The 20,077-nt window shown below is 46.6% G+C and overlaps 1 protein-coding gene across 1 annotated transcript; it reads right to left on the reverse strand.

Annotated features, from left to right (window-relative positions):
- Positions 1-1,561: 1,561 nt before the first annotated feature.
- LOC114923267 (NACHT, LRR and PYD domains-containing protein 3-like) lies at positions 1,562-19,866 on the reverse strand. Its single transcript, XM_029286008.1, has 8 exons — positions 19,672-19,866; positions 18,124-18,268; positions 15,025-16,708; positions 10,184-10,354; positions 7,560-7,675; positions 3,026-3,080; positions 2,540-2,603; positions 1,562-1,663 (listed from the first exon to the last, which is right to left on the reverse strand). The coding sequence occupies exons 1-8, from the start codon at positions 19,864-19,866 to the stop codon at positions 1,562-1,564; spliced, it is 2,532 nt and encodes an 843-aa protein (XP_029141841.1).
- Between the last annotated feature and the right edge of the window lie 211 nt (positions 19,867-20,077).

Genomic DNA, 20,077 nt, shown 5'->3' on the forward strand with positions numbered 1-20,077 from the left:
ACCATCGATGGTGCTTAGATCTCTCCATGTCTTTGCCCCATATCTTCTTCAATCAGAGAGGACTACTGGGAAAATCACATCTAGGAAACCCAGAAGGGAAAAAATAGACGTGCAGATCCTTAGTCAAGACCTTGTTTTCCTCAGCATTGAGGTGAAAGAACGCTTGGAGGCCCATCTGAGACATCGTACATCAGAGCACAGATGGGGCCTTCCAGAAAGAGTTCGGCAATCTCTGAGGGCCTTCCTACCACCCGGATCTCCTTCTCATCCTGGGATAACTGGATTCCAGCCTCTCTTGCCTTTACCACCCAAATCCTTACAGAAAAGTGGACCTGATTTGCAAACCACAGACAGCTATGAACCGGTATTGTTTAAGCCAGAGCCCAAGCAGAAGACTTTAGAAAAGCCCAAGAGCAAAGCTGGCAATAAGAGACAAAGAGCAACAGGCAAGTCTAGGCAAACTAAAGTCCAGATTTGCTCTGGTACCAAGACAGAACTCTCTTTCCTCCCAGAGAGCAGTTGGAACATTCTGGAATTCCACATCCAGTGGAAGAGAATCCAGCATGCGTGGGGCTTGCCATCAACAGTGCTAAAATCGTTGCAAGCTTTTGCCCCACATCTCTTTAAAGCAGAGAAGATCACCGCAGAAACTGTGGGCAAGATTCCCCCACGTGATAGAGGAGAAGTGCAAATCCTTAGTCAAGACCTCGATTTTCTCAGCATTGAGGAAAAGGAACTCTTGGAGGCCCACCTGAGACATCTTACGTCAGAGCACCGATGGGGACTTCCAGAAAGGGTTCAGCGATCTCTGAAGGTGTTCTTGCCACCCAGATCTCCTTCTTGCTTTGAAATGACTGGATCCCAGCCTCTCTTGCCATATCCACCCATAGCCACCTCTGTGCAGCCTTCAAGGATTTCTGAGGGGACAGAAGATCCTCAGATCCTGCCACCTTCCTCTCCTTCTGTATACACCACCCGGGATTACGTGTCCGGTGTTGAAAATATAGCCAGCTTCCAAAAAGTGAAGTTTGGAAGTGGAAGGACCACACCAAGGGTGACGAACAAGATGCTTCTTCCAGGCTTTAAGGCAAAGATGGTCACCTGGCAAATGGAAGACGGTTCTCAGAGGACAACCAAACAGAGAGGCACTCCTCTGAAACCTTCAGCTCCTAGCAGGGAACTGAAAAACTCTCCTAAGATACCCAGTTGTCTTTCCTATCACTCCTCAGCCCCCAAGAAAGCCTCAATCTCCTCGTCAAAGTCTGATAGGCAACCAAAATGGCCAGAGAAAAAGCAAGTCTTATGGAAGAGAGGGGAAGCTGTAGTAGATGATTCCTCTCTACTAGCAGAAGACAACGAAGCCCAGGATTCTCCTTGGTCCTCAGGCGACAACATGGAAGAATTGGAAGAGTCCTCAGGAGACAACATGGAAGAGTTGGAAGGGTCCTCAGGAGACAACATGAGCCATTCTTCTCTCCAAGAGCCAGAAGCTGCCAAGATGTATTACAGGCCTTGGGAGGCACATGTTCAACCGTATCATGCTCCTATTTCTCAACAAGTCTCATATTTTTTCCCACACCATGTTCATGTTCCCAATTCTTGCTACGAGGATGTTGTAGCCAGATGTTACAGGAGGGGGCATCATGCAACACAGAGCAGTAGGCTACAAAGGAGAGGAAGTAGGCTTACATGGAGAGAGCTCCTTGACCATTCTCTGGAAGAAGCAACCAGGTGCCAAACATTTTTTAGAACCCAACTGCTGGACCATTGGTTCTCCGACTGCGAGAGATTCCTCTACCTGCAACATCCTTCATCCTCTAGAGGAAAGAGGTCCTCCACAGAAGACCAAGATGTTCAACCTCCCAAGGAGAGTAGAAAGGGCCCACATCAAAATCAAGACTTTGTAAGGACAGATGTTGAACTTCAAGTCCATCATGAAAGTTGTAGCTTGACCCTGAAGACAGATAGTAAGGAAGAGGGGAGAAAGGAGAGAGTCACCTTTTCCATCGCTAAGGAGCAGAGCCTTTTGTCCCTGAAGACCCTGTCCCAAGGCAGCACAGAATGTAAAGTCATGAGGGCAGATGATTGGGACCAAGCAAGAAGGCTGGAAGTGAAGTGGGAAGATCAGAACAAGGGAGCAGAAGAGTCCTTCAGAGAAGATATGGGCAGCTGGACATGGGCTAATTCCTCAGTAGTGAGACAACCCCCTTTAGGTGAGGACTCTGCCCCTTCCTTGGTGGCCCTCTCAGAAGAAGCAAAAGTCATCACCAGCAGCAGAGTAGCAGAAGTAGTTGTGGGATCACCTAAAGATCATGGTGTCCTAAAACCAGGTGAAATTCCAGAGGGTAAGGATGTGGTCATCTGGCAGAAAAGGCAGATTCCAGTAAACCTCATGCAAGCAGGAGCAGTGGGGCAGGAGAGTGGGGTCCAACGTCCTCTCCCTAGAAGGATGAGACCTATCAGCTGTTCATCTGGAAGGCCCCCAAAAGCTGGGAAGAAGAAACAGGTGAAGGTAAGCTGGTCTTCCAAGGAAACACACCAAGAACGTCTTGTCATCAGAAGGCTGGCCTTTGACCCGAAGCTCAGCCAGACTTTGGAGGTTCCTAGGCAAGGAGTCAACAAGAGATCTCAAGAACAGAGGTCTTCGTGTAGCGAAAAGATGACCATTTTGGGTAACATCCTGGAGAAGAAATTGAACTTGCAACAGGGACTGTCCATTTGGAGGCAGAGCCCCAGACCAAAGGAAGAGGAAGGAAGAGGCCGAAAGAGAGGCAAAGGGGAAGGCAGAGGAGGACAGGGAGGGAGACCACCACAACCATCATCCACTTCTGTGGACAAGCAGAGCTCCACCCTCAGCAGCATCCTGCAGGGGAAGCTCCATCTCTGCAGGAACATCCTAAAAGGAAAACTCTGCTTCTGGAACAAAAGCCAGGAACTTTCCAAAACCAGGAGAACTGGGAAATATGGTGGGGTGCAGGGAAAAAAATCGGGGGCGGCTAAGTAGATTGGCTGTATTCTGCAGTACCTTTTCAACAATAAATCTTCATTTTTGGCAGTGTTGTGTTTAGGGTCTGCAATGCCTGAAAGAACATAGAATAACGTTGGAAGGGGCCTTGGAGGTCCTCTAGTCCAGGGCTTTTCAACCTTTTCACCCATTGTACCACTTTTAGGATATGGCAATATCCGAGTACCACCAGTCACCTAGCAAGAGGTCAAAAACTTGATGACCAAAAAAAAAAGGGGGGGGGAAGTGATAAAGTAACAGGTAGTCCTCGACTTACAACAGTTCGCTTAGTGACTGTTGAAGTTACAGTGGCACTGAAAAAAGTGCCCTGAAGCCACAGCCCAGCAAGACACCTGCCTGCTCGCCCGGCGGCGCCCTTCCTCCTGTCCGAGGTTTTCGTTGTTGTGAGCATTTCTGTTGAGGATTGGCAGTAGGGGTGGTGTGGAGGGTGTTTGTTTTTTATTTCCCCCATCTGCTGGGTGGTTGCAGCAGGTTTTGGTCACTTCACATGACCCTGGGACACTGTGACCGTCATAAATATGAATCAGTTGCCAAGCATCTGAATGTAAATCACAAGACCCTGGAGATGTTGCAACATTCCAGCTGATCGGTGCTTCTTCAGGGTTCAGCAGAAGCACCAGGATCAGCACCGAGCTCCAGCTGGAGCCTGGCGCTGATCCTGGTGCTTCCGCTGAGCCCTGACAGCCCTGCAGCTCCAGCCATCTCTCGCTCAGGCTTGTGCGATGCTGCCACTGATTCAGTTCATTCCCCTCCCCCGCTACCACTTTTCTAGGATGGTCACGTACCACCTGCCAGGTGCCAATGTACCACAGGTGGTACCCGTACCACTGGTTGAAAAGCCCTGCTCTAGTCCAACCTCCTGCTCAAGCAAGAGACTAGTATTCTGGACAAATAGCTGTCTAGTTTCTTCTTGAAAGACTCCAGGGATGGAGCACCCACAATTTCTGGAGGCAAGCTTCCCACTGATTAATTAACAGAGAAACAGAGCTGGAAGGGACCTTGGAGGTCTTCTAGTCCAACCTCCTGCTCAAGCAGAAGAACTCATACTATTCCTAATAAATGGCTGTCCAATCTTTTCTTAAAAACCTCCAGGGATGGAGCACCCACTAACTGCTGAAGGCAAGCCTTTCCACTGAATAACAGAGTTGGAAGGGACTTTGAAGATCCTCTAGTCCAGAGGTCCCCAACACCCAGACCATGGCCGACTACCAGGCCATGGCTTATTTGGAACTGAGCCATGTGAGCAGTGGGCTGGCATGCACATGCGCATGCAGCTCAACTCATGCAAGCAGCAGGCTAGCGCACACTGAGCTGTGCACATACATCAGCCCATTGCTCGTACGGCCTGGTTCCTGTCTCCCCCACCCCTAACCGTGCCACCAAGCCCCAAAGGTTGGGGACCGCTTGTCAACTGTCCAGTTGGCATTTCCAGAAAAAGAAACTCCTCAGACATGATTTTACCAAGAGTCTAATACTTTACTGAAAGTTTACATTGGCACAGAAGAAGCAAAACCAGCTCTGATTTTCCGGCTCGAAGGCTTGCTTAGTTAAACAATAAATTCCCTCATCCCCACCCACCAGGTGTTCATATTGTCCAATAGTAACATTTGTTCTTGTTATGGAAACAGTCCACTTCTCTGCCGAGCACTTGCGTTAGTGACCTGGGCTCTCAGAAGCCTCGGTTGCCTAGATACCACCCCTCCCCATTCTGCATCCCATCCCACTGTAAAGCTATGAGCGAGGGTGAAAGGGCGAATCAGTCTCGACATTACTGCTCTAGTCCAACCCCCTGCTCAAGCAGAAGACCTTATACCAGTGATGGCGAACCTTTTAGACACCGAGTGCCCCAAAACCGACCTGCCTGCCCCCGCTCTGTCCCTGCCCTGCCCGTGCCCCCGTCTGCCTGCAGGGCCACCTACCGCCTCCACGGCCTGCTGCAGATCACCCAGGCAGCCCTGCAGCGCCATGGCAGCCATGCCCTTTGCCCGCACCCTGCAGCATCATCTGCATGCAATGGGGCACGAGGGCAGAGTCTTGTCCCTGCTGCCCAGCTGCCATGTCTTTGGCTGCACTGCTCTGTATGGGCCGCGCCTGGGGGCAACTCTCCTCTGGGGGGCTGCTGGTGAAGAGGGGTCCATGGGGGAGGCGGGGCTGGGGCGACGGCGCGCGTGCCCACAGAGAGGGCTCTGCATGTCACCTCTGGCAAGCGTGCCATAGGTTCACCACCACTGCCTTATACCATTCTGGGCCACTGGCTGTCCATCTCTTCTTGAAAACCTCCAGTGATGGAAGCACCACAGACTGGTCACTCATCTGCTCCTTGAAGGGGAGGGGTCATTTTTTTTACTGCTGGTTAAGTCCTCGATTTATGACCATAATTGGGTCCAGAATTTAGCTGCTAAGCAAGTTGGCGGTTAAGGGAGTTGCACCCAATGGTTAAGTGAACCATTGCAGTTGTTAAGGGAACCATGTGGTCGTTAAACAAATCGGCTTCTCCCCGTTGACTTTGCTTGTTCGAAGCCAGCTGGGAAGGTTGCAAGTGGGGTTCTCAGTTGTAGTTGTAAGTCGAGGACTACCTACACAACAATCCTGCAAGTCATGAGTAGCACCAATTCGGTTGCTGGTCAGCATCCCTGTCCAGTTCAAAATGCTGGCCATTCCCCCTGAAGCTCTTTATGCTTGTCGAAATAATTTTACAACTCAGAGTAATTTTATTCATGCACTCCCTGTGAACTTCGTTAATCATATACGTGCCTGTAGCCAGAAGATAGTATATTAATAAATATTAATAAAGGAGAATATTTGTAGCTCAGGGTTGAAGTGTAGGGTCCTTGGTGCTATCCGAGCTTGGTGGTTTTCTTGCAGACGTTTCAGGACCCAACTAGGTAACATCATCAGTGCTAGGAGGGAGGAGGAGGAGGAGGAGGAATGTGGGGTCCTTGATGCTCTCTGAAGTGGGTTGTTTTCTTGCAGACATTTCAGGACCCAACTAGGTAACATCATCAGTGTTAGAAGAAAGGAGGAAGAGGAGGAGGAGGAATGTGGGGTCTTTGGTGCTCTTTGAAGTGGGTTGTTTTCTTGCAAATGTTTCATGACCCAACTAGGTAACATCATCAGTGGTAATCCTAGTCTGGGTTGTGAAACATCTGCAAGAAAACAATCAAGCTCAGATAACACCAACGACTCCTCAGAAACTATATTGCAAAGACAATATAAGGTTGCAAATACTCTTCAACTAGTTGTAGCCAATAATTGACAGCCAGGCTGAAATTGATTAAATCAAGCAAATAATAGCACACAGGGAAAATCCCTTATAATACAAACTTCCCTGAGCGTACAGATGTGGCATTCCAGAGTCAGCACATAGACACACACCAAAGAAAAGATCGACACACTCAGCAAAATAAGATAAGGCCATCCCTACTGGAGCTGCATGTCCACCAAATTAAACATTACAAAGGGCACATTCACACACACATCTCACAAAGGACCGTCTTTCTTATAAGCATTACCAACCTCTACAACCAAAATTGTAGCTACCTCAAGGGCTGTTTCTATGCTCTTGAAAAAGAGAATAACAGAATTAGAAGGGACCTCGGAGGTCTTCTAGTCCAACCCCCTACTCAAGCAGGAAACCCTATACTATTCAGGACAAATGGCTGTCCAATCTTTTCTTGAAAAGCTCCAGTGGTGGAGTAACCAGAACTTCTGGAGGCAAGTCGTTCCACTGATTAATTGTTCTCACTGTCAAGAAATTCCTCTTTAGTTCTAGGTTGAATCTCTCCTTGATTGGTTTCCATCCATTGGTTTTGTCTTGCCTTCTGGTGCTTTGGGGAATAGGTTGAACCTCTCATCTTTGTGGCAACCTCTGAAATACTGGAATACTGCTATCATGTTGCTCCAGGTCCTTCTTTTCATTAAACTAGGCCAGAGGTAGGCAACCTTGGCTCTTTTATGACTCGTGGACTTCAACTCCCAGAATTCCTGAGCCAGCCGTGCTGAGGGGAAAGGGAGACGTTTCCAAGCTGAGCCATGCTGGCTCAGGAATTCTGGGAGTTGAAGTCCACGAGTCATAAAAGAGCCAAGGTTGCCTACCCCTGAACTAGGCATACCCAATTCCCGCAACTGTTCTTCATATGTTTTAGCTCCAGTCCTCTAATCTTCTTTGTTGAATATACTTCTTCTTCTTCAAGCAGTGACTCCAGTATCATTCTTATGTAAATCCTGGCTCAAACCGGAGCAGGATATTCTTCTGACATGCTAGTTGGGGATTATCCCCCCTTTGGGGATCCCATTTGAAAAGATCTTCCACATGGCCAAGTCCCACTTGCTCTAAGTCCAGAGGGATACCATAAGCCTCATAGCCAGGCATGTGAATCAGATGTATGACTGCGATGCAACAGGTAATGCCAAAGCTGAGCTGAGCTGAGCTGGCCTTTGAAGGTTTCCAGATCTACTACCCATCTCACCAACCTTCCAATCCTTGAGGGGCCCAAGGAAAGCAGGTGTGAACTCCACCTTTACTCTTCATCACCTGGGAAGCGGGGAAAATCCGGAGGATAGTAGGGAGTCAGAACTAATCCAGGATGCCTCGCACAAGCTGCCTGCAATTTCCACTTCGTAGTTTGGTTTAACGATTTCATTGTAAGTCTGGAAGGAGGACAACAAAAACAAAGCAAAGCATCAGAATTGGGACACTCTCAAGAACACAAATTGGCTTGCAAATCTCTGCTCATCAGAAGCTCTGCAGGGAGTTGGGGGTGGGGGGTTTCAAGCTATTCTCCAAAGCCCCTGAAGGCAGGACAAGAAGCAACAGGATGGAAACTAATTAAGGAGAAAAGCATCCTGGAACTAAGGAGAAGTTTCCTGACAGGGAGGACAATTAATCAGTGGAACTACTTGCCTCCAGAAGTGCTCCATCACTCGAGGTTTTCAAAAAGAGATTGGACAGCCATTTGTCTGGAAAGGTATAGGGCAGTGATGGCGAACCTTTTAGAGACCGAGTGCCCAAACTGCAACCCAAAACCCACTTATGTATCGTCGGGTGCTGGGCGGGTGTGGCCCATTGGGTGGGCGTGGCCCATTGGGTGGGCGTGGCTTCGGTGTAACGGCAGACTGGGTGGGACTAAAAAGCTCAATCAATCAATTCCAACTTTGCAAGATCTTTTTTTTTCCCACGAGAAGTTGAAATTGGTTGATTGGTTGAACCTTTTTTTTTTTGCACACAGTGGCGGCGGCCTAAAGTGAAAAGGCTTTATAAAACCCAGATGAAGGCCTAGGACTGGGGCGATGGTGCACGTGCCCACAGAGAGGGCTCTGAGTGCCGCCTCTGGCACCCGTGCCATAGGTTCGCCACCACAGGTATAGGGTTTATTCCTGAAAAAGAGGGAAAAGAAAAGTGAGGGATAAGGAAGAAGGAAAAATGCATTGACTTCCAACTTTTTCAGTGCAGTAACTTCGCCATCACAGGTATAGGGTTTATTCCTGACCTGAGTGTTAGACTAGAAGAGCTGAGAGACATGTCCAAAGAGGTCAGTCTTTTGAGCAAAGATGCCAATTCTGGCATAAATTCACAAGCCACAGGGCCTTGTTTTGGAAGCTGATATGGGTGTTGCCCACGAGCCAGGTGGTTGGGAGACCGCTTGACAAAACATTACGCAGAGATTAAATCATCTTTATTTTTCATAGCAGCTTTTGGGAGACTGGGAAATTCAACGAATCAGGGCTGGAAGATGAGAGTCAACTTAAGATGGCAAGGATGTCGTCTCTGTTCCACTCAAAGCTCAAAGGACTTTATTTCGGTCGTTGACCAAGATCCGCTCAAAAAAAAAAAAAAAAGACAAGCTAAATGTACTGTTCCCAATGATAACAAGAGTTGAAAGGGACCTTGGAGCCCCTTCCAACTCTATTATTTTTTTATAATTATTTATTATTTATCATATTGATAGCAATATTCCAATATTTGAGGGGCNGGGGGGGGGGGGGGGGGGGGGGGGTCAAGCTATTCTCCAAAGCCCTTGAAGGCAGGACAAGAAGCAACAGGATGGAAACTAATTAAGGAGAAAAGCATCCTGGAACTAAGGAGAATTTTCCTGACAGGGAGGACAATTAATCAGTGGAACTACTTGCCTCCAGAAGTTGTGAGTGCTCCATCACTCAAGGTTTTCAAAAAGAGATTGGACAGCCATTTGTCTGGAAAGGTATAGGGCAGTGATGGCGAACTTTTTAGAGACCGAGTGCCCAAACTGCAACTCAAAATCCACTTATGTATCGTCGGGTGCCGGGTGGGTGTGGCCCATTGGGTGGGCGTGGCCCATTGGGTGGGCGTGGCTGCGGTGGTAATGGCAGACTGGGTGGGACTAAAAAGTTCAATCAATCAATTCCAACTTTGCGAGATCTTTTTTTTCCTGCAAGAAGTTGAAATTGGTTGATTGATTGAACCTTTTTTTTTTTTCACACGGCGGCGGCCTAAAGCGAAAAGGTTTTATAAAACCCAGCTGAAGGCCTAGGACTGGGGCAACGGTGCGCGTGCCCACAGAGAGGGCTCTGCATGCCACCTGTGGCACGCGTGCCATAGGTTCGCCACCACAGGTATATAGGGTTTATTCCTGACCTGAGTGTTAGACTAGAAGAGCTGAGAGACATGTCGAAAGAGGTCAGTCTTTTGAGCAAAGATGCCAATTCTGGCATAAATTCACGAGCCACATGGCCTTGTTTTGGAAGCTGATGTGGGTGTTGCCCACCAGCCAGGTGGTTGGGAGACCTCTTGACAAAACATTATGCAGAGATTAAATCATCTTTATTTTTCATAGCAGCTTTTGGGAGACTGGGAAATTCAACGAATCTGGGCAGGAAGATGAGAGTCAACTTAAGATGGCAAGGATGTCCCCTCTGTTCCCACTCAAAGCTCAAAGGACTTTATTTCGGTCGTTGACCAAGATCCGCTCAAAAAAAAAAAAAAAAGACAAGCTAAATGTACTGTTCCCAATGATAACAAGAGTTGAAAGGGACCTTGGAGCCCCTTCCAACTCTATTATTTTTTTATAATTATTTATTATTTATCATATTGATAGCAATATTCCAATATTTGAGGGGCTGCTACAAAGACGAGGGGGTCAAACTATTTTCCCAGGTCCCTGGAAAAACTTTTACACTTACATCAACTTTTGAACCTTGCAGCACCTTTGTCTCAACCCCTGGCACAGCTGCCTGACTCCTTCATCTCCCAGGCTGTTATCGCCCAGATTCAGCTCCAAGAGGGTCTGGCTGGTCTCCAAAACAGAGGCCAGGTCTTCACAGGCAAGGGCTGTCATGCCACAGGAGTGTAAACTGCAATAGAAGACAAGGACGTGTAAAAAAGATGTTGAGACTCTAGAAAGAGTACAGAGAAGAGCAACAAAGATGATTAGGGGACTGGAGGTTAAAACATATAAGGAACGGTTGCTGGAATTGGGTATGTCTAGTTTAACGAAGAGAAGGACGAGGGGGGACATGATAGCAGAGTTCCAATATCTCAGGGGCTGCCCCAAAGAAGACGGAGTCAAGCTATTCTCCAAAGCGCCTGAAGACAGGACAAGAAGCAACGGATGGAAACTCATCAAGGAGAGAAGCAACCTAGAACTAAGGAGAAACTTCCTGACAGTTAGAACAACTAACCAGTGGAACAACCTGCCTCCAGAAGTTGTGGGTGCTCCAACACTGGAAGTTTTTAAGAAGAGACTGGACAGCCATTTGTCCGAAATAGTATAGGGTTTCCTGCCTGAGCAGGGGGTTGGACTAGATGACCTCCAGGGGTCCCTTCCAACTTTATTATTATTATTATTATTATTATTATTATTATTATTATTATTATTATTATTATTGTTGTTGTTGTTGTTGTTGTTGTTGTTGTTGTTGTTGTTGTTGTTGATCATCGCACAGTCAGCCAGATGTTCAGACTGGATTTGGCATTTTTGTCTACCTATCGAGTCCTTACCAAGGACCTGGGATAGGCAGATGTGGATGTTTGATGGTATTACAGATATCATCGCAGGATGGAAGCAGTTCCTAGTAAGGCCGCCTTTTGCAATTGACTAATGGAGAATTTGTCAATGCCGATGGTGTTCAAGTGGTGCTCCAGTTGTTTTGGGATTGCACCCAAGGCGCCTATTACTATTGGTACTAGTCTTGCTTGCTTTTGCCACAGTCTTTCTATTTCTATTTGTAGGTCTTTGTATTTTGTTGTTGTTGTTGTTGTTGTTGTTGTTGTTATTATTATTATTATTATTATTATTATTATTATTATCACTCGAGGTTTTCAAGAAGAGACTGGACAGTCATTTGCCTGGAATGGTATAAGATCTCCTGCTGGAGGAGGGGGTTGGACTAGAAGACCTCCAAGATCCCTTCCAACTCTGTTATTCTGCTGAGTGCTTGGCAATCAGGTTGTATTTATGGCTGGTTGCCAAACACACCATGATCGCATGATCATTTTTTTGCCACTGTCCCTGCTGCAAACAGAAAGATGGGAATTGCTGGTGACATCTTAGGGCAAGGGTACCTGTTTGGATCTTATCCTATTTCCGACTCATGCAAAGGTCTCCAAGAAGCACAACTGTGACATTCACACAACCAGCTACGTGCTCTGTAGGATGGTTATTATAAGGATGGTTGGGACAGCAGTGAAGGACCAAGGATGAAGGCGTTGCCAGAGGGCGTGTGCAGGATGCAAATATTGTAAGCTGCCCAGAGTCACCTTGGACAGTGAGATGGACAGCATATAAATTGGATTTAAAAATAGTTCTTTATTTTTGCATCCCACCTTTATTAATTTTACAAATCAGGCAGTGAGCATATCCAACATACCTTCCTTCTCCTATTTTACCAAAGTCATCCAGCTGGCTCTCGTGCCCAAGGCAGGACTAGAACTCGCCATCTCCTGGTGACTGGCCCAATGTTGCCCAGCTGCCTGTCGTGCTTAAGGCGGGGCTAGAACTCTCAATCTCCTGTTGATTGGCCCAAAAATCACCCAACCGGCTTTCATGGGTAAGGTGGGACTAGAACTCACTGTCTCCTGGTGATTGGCCCAAAGTCACCCAATGGGCTTTCCTGGCTGAGGCAGGACTAGAACTCACCGCCACCTGCTTTGAAGCCAGATGCCTCCACCACTAGATCAAACAGGCTCTTTCTGGGTAGAAGACGAGAGCGTAGCCACATGTAATATGGCGCTCAGCCATTTGCTCAGGGGATCCAACCAGGAGTCAGACCTTCCTCCAACCTCTTAAACTCCTAATAAACTTCTTTTCATTTTCAGAATTAAAATTCAGAACGTTGGGGGTTTTTTTCACTTTCATTTCTGCTCTGGAATGAATCTTTTGCTTCTGAAACAAGCTTGAGAAATTTCCTGGGAGAAGAATATCCTGGTCGCTTCCCTAGTCCTTCTCATGCTCTTGGTGGTGGCTGAAGAAGAAATTTGGAGGTGTGTGTGTGTAAACTGACCTTCCCATGCCCAGCTGCCAACCGGCTCCAAATGCTGTGGGAAATCCAGGGGCTGAGATTAGGAAATCCCTCACCCCACTGTGGGAAGTCAGCCCCCCCCCCTGAGAAGGAAATATTAAAAGGGCAAAAAAATATATTTCTCAAAGGATCTTAAAGAGGCAGAAAAGCATGCCCAGTTTTCTTAATAGCCCCAAATCTCCTTCCCCCAAGCAGAAACCAGCTCTGTACAAATGCAGATGTAAATAATCCAGGAAGGTTGGAAGCCCCCAGCTAGAAGATTAAGAAGACAAAGACACCTACAATCTACATACCCTACCCAAAGTCTAAGACAGGACATAATAGGATTAACTCACAGATGCCAAAGGGCATACCCAGACTCAGGTCAGAATACATGACAGAGGAAATACAAAGCCTCAAACAGGAACAGGAAACAACTCCAAACAAAAGGCTCCAGAGGGTATAAAAACCCACTCCCTACATGTGTTCTCTCTCTTTTCTTCCAGAGCCATCTTTCTGTCTGGCTCTCCTCTTCAATAAACTGCAATCTTCTTTCTAAAGCAGTCGCCATGTTGTTTATTCCCGGCTTGGATTGAACCACGATGAAGACATTTCCTTCAACACCACTTACATGAGTCTCTGCAGCCCAGAAGAGGGGTGCTTCAGCCCTTGGCACAGCAGCTTTGCTCCCCCATCACCCAGGGGGTTCGCCCCCAGATTGAGCTCCAGAAGGGAATGGCTGGATTCCAGGACCTGTGAAAGGAGCTGGCAGATGGTGGCCGTGAGGTTGCAGGAGTACAGCCTGTAGGAGACAGAGAATGGGGGGGGGGGGAAGAGAATTTGTACTGGGGTTATAGAATCATAGAATCCTAGGGCTTGAAGGGATCCTGGAGGTCTTCTACTCCACCCTTATACCAGGGGTCTTCAAACTTGGCCCTTTTATGACTTGTGGACTTCAACTCCCAGAATTCCTCAGCCAGCAAGCCTGGCCTAGGAATTCTGGGAGTTGAAGTCCACAAGTCATAAAAGGGCCACGTTTGAAGACCCCCTGCCTTATACCATTCCAGGCTGCTCACCTGAGGCTTTGAAGTTGGCAGGTGGGCTGAAGAAGCCATTCACGCAAATGGGTGACCCCGGGATCCTCCAGGGGATTCTCACCCAGGTCCAGACTGGTCAGCCTTGTGTTGGTCATTGTGATGGGTGTCAAGTCTTTGCATGCAGTGGGGGAGAGGCCACAGCGGTTCAACCTGTGGAAATTGGGAGACACACCAACATAATTATGGAGGAAATTGGTGGACAACACAATCTGCAGGCAGAACTAGAAGCAACAGATGGAAACTAATCAAGGAGAGCAGAAAGTTAGAACTAAGGAGAAACTTCCTAGCAGTGAGAACAATTAACCAGTGGAATGACTTACCACTAGAAGTTGTGCATGCTCAATCAATGGAGGTTTTAAAAAAGAGATTGGACAACCATTTATCTGAGATGGGATAGAGTCTCCTGCCTGAGCAGGGGGTTGGACTAGAAGATCTCCAAGGTCCCTTCCAGCCCTGTGATTCTAAGTGTAGCCTTCCCTTCAAAGAAGAGGAGGGGTCACCCTATTCTCCAAAGCACCAGAAGACAAGACAAGAAGCAACAGATGGAAACTAATCAAGGAGAGAAGCAACCCAGAATTAAGAAGAAATTTCCTGACAAGAACAATCAATCAGTGGAACAACCTGCCTCCAGAAGTGGTAAATGCTCCAACACTGGAAGTTTTTAAGAAGAGACTGGACAGCCATTTGTCTGAAATGGTACAGGGTCCCCTGTTTGAGCAGGGGGTTGGACTAGAAGACCTTTAAGGTCCCTTCCAACTGGGTTATTCTGTTATTCTCCCATTCTTCATACTTTATCACCCACCGGATCAATGTTTCTTAATTTGAAGATGGGTAACCTTCAATTCCCAGAATTCCCCAGCCAGCCATGGGAAATTCTGGGAGTTGGCTGGCTGAGGAATGCTGGCCGGAGAATTCTGGGAGTTGAAGTCCACCCATCTTCAAGTGCACAAAGTTGAAAAACGCTACACCAGATATTTTTATAGGGTTTTTGTTGTATAATACAGAGAGTTCTCAACTTACAACAGTTCATTTAGTGACCATTCAAAGTTAACAACAGTGCTGAAAAAAGTGACTTATGACTGTTCTTCATAACTGCAACCTTTGTAGCATCCTCGATGATCATGTGATCAAAATTTGGGTGCTTGGCAGTTGGTATATACTTATGACCAATGCTGTGTTATGTGATCCATTTTGCGACCTTCTGACAAGCAAAGTCAGTGGGGAAACCAGATTCACTTAACAACCAGGTTGTAAGTCAAGGACTATCTGTATTGATTGTGATCCTGGACAATTACCTAGGATTAGCCTGGTTGGACTAAATATTTACACCTTAAATTACCCAATCCTAGGATCACAGCCTTAATGCTTTGACATTAAGTTTTGAACCCATTGCCAACTCAACTATTCCTTGGGTCTCTTTCTACTTACTGGATCTCTGAAGATTTCAAGAATCCTGGTAAAAGTTGTTGGAATCTTTGAGGTCCAAACTCATAGCCAGAGAGCTGAACTGAATTCAAAGATTCAGCAGCTGACAGGCAAAATGATAAAGCTTCAAAGTCCAGCTTGGTCAAAAGTTGTGTTCTGAGATCCATATTGTGGATATGCTTCATTGTTGTCTGGGCAAAGACGGTGTCCTTCATTTCATAAACACAATGACACAATTCCAGCAGATCCTCCTGTCTTCTAAAGGAGTGAGCCTTGGCTTCCTGATCCACCCACCTTAGCAATTCTGGCCAAACCTTAGTCGTGGATGTCTTGAAGGACCACGATTCTTGAAGGACACTCATCCTTTCCACGTTGGACAAGCCGTGGAGAAAATGGATCAACATGAGGTATCTGTTGCTGCTCCCTTTCTTATCACCAAATATCTCACTCAAGTCTTGGTAAGGTGTTCTGGTGGTCTCCTCAGTGTCCAGCAAGTAGAACAAGGCAGCAAAGAACTCCTGAAAACTCAAGTGGGTGAACCTGTACAAGGTTCCCACCTGAACATCTTGGAGGAAAACTTTCTTATTTGCAGAAGGAGAGTCTGAAGTCAAGTAATCCAAGCCACGTTCCTTTAGCTCTTCTTCATGGAAGACCATTGTTCCATGGATCATCCCATCTTTCGCTAAAGAGCACAGGTCTTCCAGGTGACCTTGCTTGGAAAAGGTACCCAAGAAACTCAAGAGGAGACGCAGGTGAATTTCGGTGAGTGTTGCAGTTTCTGGGATATCTTGAAGAAGTTCTATCTGTGGGTTTTGTTGAAAAATGGAGCCAATGACGCAACAGGTTGCAGGGAGAAAGCAGAGACTGAAAAGAGTTTCATTTCTTTGAACCAGTTCAAAGATCTGGTTGGCTTGTTCCATATTTTGAAAGAAGCGACGAAAATATTCCTTCCTCTTCACAGGATGAAAACCCAACACCTCTACCAAGAGTGGTGATCTCAGATACTTCAACACTGGGCTTGCACCCATGGGCCTTGTGGTCACCAGGAGATGACACTTTGGAAAGATCTTTTTCTTGAGCAGACCCATCAACAGCTTCGCCATCTCTTGCTTTCGATGGGGATCCTTGTCCAGCATATCAACTGGGACATCAGAGAGCTTCAGGTCCTCCAAACCATCAACAATGAGGAGGAGGTTGTCTTGGTTGGCCAAAACATCCTCCATGGAAACCATTCCTGAAGGACAATTGTTGAGGATCATCTCCGTTGCACTCATAAACTTGGCGCCACAGCGGAGCGCATCGCAAGAGATATAAAAGGCGTAATCAAACTTGGTCCGCCATAGTTTATCTGATGCCCAGTCCAACATGAACTTCCACGTGGCTGTGGTTTTTCCTACCCCAGAAGGTCCAAGCAACAAAAGAGTTTTGGAGTTTTCTCCTTCCGGATCGGGATGAAATAAATTCTCCAGATCAATGTTCAGGCCACCTTCTGGATGGGTCTTCATCTCCCAGTACTTTCTTTCCACAGCCATAATCTCATGACCTCTTTTGGGCAGATCTGGTCTCCTCTTCAGAAGAAGGTCTACATAGGTCTCTTGGAGGGTTACCCTTGGATTGGGGTGCGGACCCAGTTGAGGAAGATTTTGAAAAACCTGTCGGATGTGCCTCTTATATTTCTTCTTGCGATCTGAAGAAACACACCAAAAGAAAGCATTTGTAGATGAATGTGATATGTTATTTTGAATATATATTAGTAAGAAAAATGATATGTGTTGGCCAACTGATACTGTTTATGATTATCGTTTATCATATTTACTACAGCTATTTACCATTATAATAATTAGTATTAACTGAACATATGTACCCGGACAATAGTCTCTTTGCTAAAGCTTGAAAATGTCATTGGGGGGGTAACCCCAATGTTGATCCCAATCCTGTCCCAATCCCAATCCCAATCCTGATCCCAACCCTAACCTAAACCTTAAACCCTATCCCGATCCTATCTTATTCCCAACCTTATAAAACTCAATAAAACTTTTTTTTTTTTAAAAAAGAAAGCATTTGTAGTTCAGTGGCAGAAATAAAAGAGGTTCCCCTCATTTTACAACAGTTCATTTAGTGACCGCTGAAGTTACAGCAGCACTGAGAACAGTGTCTTATGACCATTTTTCACACTTACAACCATTGCAGCATCCCCATTGTCATGTGATCAAAATTCAGATGCTTGGCAGCTGACTCATACTTATGACGGTTGCACTGTCCCGGGGTCAGGTGATCCCCTTTTGTGACTTTCTGACAAAGTCAATGGGAAACCAGATTCACTTAACAACTGTGTCACTAACTTAACAACCAAAGTAATTCATCTTAACAACTGTGGCAAGGAGGGTGGTAAAATGGGGCAAAACTCACTTGACAAATGTCTCACTTAACAATAGAAATGTTGGACTCAGTTGGCCGTAAATCAAGGACTACCTGTACTTTCTAAGCTAAGGTCCAAATTGTTTTGACAGGGAATGGGCAAAGGGGAAACCAGGCCAGATGGTTGGTTGGTTGGTTTGTTTAAAAGAGACTTGTAAGTCCGACCTTGGAAAAACACAGCTAGTCCTCGACTTACGACCGTTTGTTTAGCGACCGTCCGAATTTACAACGGCACTGAAAAAAGTGATTTATGACCATTTTTCACATAACCATTGTAGCAGCCCCAGAGTTATGACGGCTGCTGTGTCCCGGGGTCATGTGATCCCCTTTTGCGAAGTTAATGGGGAAGCAGTGCTGGCTGGGGAATTCTGGGAGTTGAAGTCCAAACATCTTCAGGTTGCCAAGTTTCAGAAACATTGGCCTAGACCAGGGATAGGCAATCTTGGCTCTTTTATGACTCCCGTGGACTTCAACTCCCAGAATTCCTGACCCAGCCATGCTGAGGGGAAAGGGAGAGGTTTCCAAGCTGAGCCATGCTGGCTCAGGAATTCTGGGCGTTGAAGTCCAGGAGTCATAAAAGAGCCAAGGTTGCCTATCCCTGGCCTAGACTCACTGACAAAGGCTAATAAGGCGGCAGTGGTATTTCAGAGTATAGCGGCCATGACAGAGAACCCCCACACACACCTGTTCTCCCAAATTCTGCTAAGGATGAGACCCCAATAGGCATCTTCCACTTGGTGGAGATGATCCCTTCTAAGGTATCCTGAAGCCAAGCAATGGAGAGCTTCCTAGCTCCACACTGCCATTTTGTGATGGTGTCATCGTCCAGCTCGAGATTCCAAATAAATTTCCAGGTTCATTCCGTCTCCGAAAATCTTATTGTTTATTGAATACCCAGCACGGTAATGTCGAAGCAAAACTAACTCTGAGGTTCCCAGACACCAGTTCACAGAATTAAACAATAATTTATCTGGCCAAACCCCCACTCTCTCACATAGTCCATGTAAACAATTTCACTTTGTTAGGGGAACTGTCTGCTTACTCTCCACACCTGCTGCAGTGTCCTTGGAAAGGTTTCAAGCTCTCAGTGGAGCCATAGAGGTTTTGTTTCTCTATCTAACCTATTCTAAAGCAACACCTCCCCCCCTTTACTCTAATGGCAAGTTGAAATGAAGAGGCATGTAGCTGCCAAAGTTTCATTCTTGACAGATGGATTCAGAGGCTCCTGATGACCAGGACTTAGGGGACAGTCTCAATTGTGAATACGTACAGATGGCTCCTCTCTCTCTGGTTACTTGCAGGCCTATACATGCAGGGTCATGAAAGGACAGCAAAGGAAACACCCAAACCCATCCCAGGACAGCTGGTATCTTAGGGAAACACCTAAACCACCCAACAGTGAACATATGGTCTTGGGGGGAAACACCCAAAAGGGAACATATTAGCTACTCCTGCTTTCTGATCTACAGTGTGCCAGCCTTAAAGGGCGAAGTTTTAATCTTATGTGTGTCAGCTTTGCTGGGTGAATTGATTATGTCAGTGGTGGCGAACCTATGGCACGGGTGCCAGCAGCGGCACGCAGAGCCCTCTCTGTGGGCACGCGCACCGTCGCCCCAGTCCTAGGCCTTCAGCTGGGTTTTATAAAACCTTTTCGCTTTAGGCCTCCTCCGCCATGTGCAAAAAAAAAAAAAAAAAAGAAGTTCAATCAGTCAATTTCAACTTCTCGCTGAAAAAAAAAAAAGATCTTGCAAAGTTGGAATTGATTGATTGAACTTTTTAGTCCCACCCAGTCTGCCGTTACCATCGCAGCCACGCCCACCCAATGGGCCACACCCACCCGGCACCCGACGATGCATAAGTGGGTTTTGGGTTTCAGTTTGGGCACTCGGTCTCTAAAAGGTTCGCCATCACTGGCTTATGTAATCAAAGTAGCTATAAGAATAAGGTTTTTCTGCTATTTGGGGCTTTTGGTCTTTTTGTACAGAAGCCCGTCTCTATTCAGCTGAATAAACACATAAGCTTGAAGGCAACTTCTGGTTTCCTGTATTTTTTTTATCAAGCAAAACCTCAGAACCTGCACATCACTCCTTGGAAGTCAAAGCACCAAGCACAAGAGTGACATAACACCTGCCCACCATCTTTTACCCAGTAACAACCTGGCTGCCAGATTTTCTACTAATGGTAGTGTTTGAATCATTTTTACAGCCACTCCCAGCGGAACAATAATCTAACTGAGAGGTGATAAGGGTCTGATGTATGGTTGCCAAGGTTATTCAGGTCCAGATAAGCCATAAAAGTCACAAGAGCAGCAGGGGACAAAGGTTTCCTGGTTATTACTTCTCCTGCAAGTTCCATCTGGAGCCAGCTGTTCAGATGTTTTTCCTTTAAGAGGACAGCAGCTGTATCCAGACCTAGTTCTGGAACCATCTCAGAGCAGAATGTTTTCAGACAAACAACAACTCCATCTTGCTAGGGATCGAGTTGGTTTCTACCATCCAGACCTTCACAGTCTCAGAGACAGGGTTTCGGATGTCCATGGCATTTCCAGTTTAACAGAATAAGGACCTTGGAGGCCTTCTAGTCCAGGGGTGGGGAATCTTGGCTCTTTTATGACTTGTGGACTTCAACTCCCAGAATT

Source organism: Protobothrops mucrosquamatus, unplaced genomic scaffold (genome assembly GCF_001527695.2).
Source record: "Protobothrops mucrosquamatus isolate PMUCROS unplaced genomic scaffold, P.Mucros_1.0 scaffold2693, whole genome shotgun sequence".
Taxonomy (NCBI): Eukaryota; Metazoa; Chordata; class Lepidosauria; order Squamata; family Viperidae; genus Protobothrops; species Protobothrops mucrosquamatus.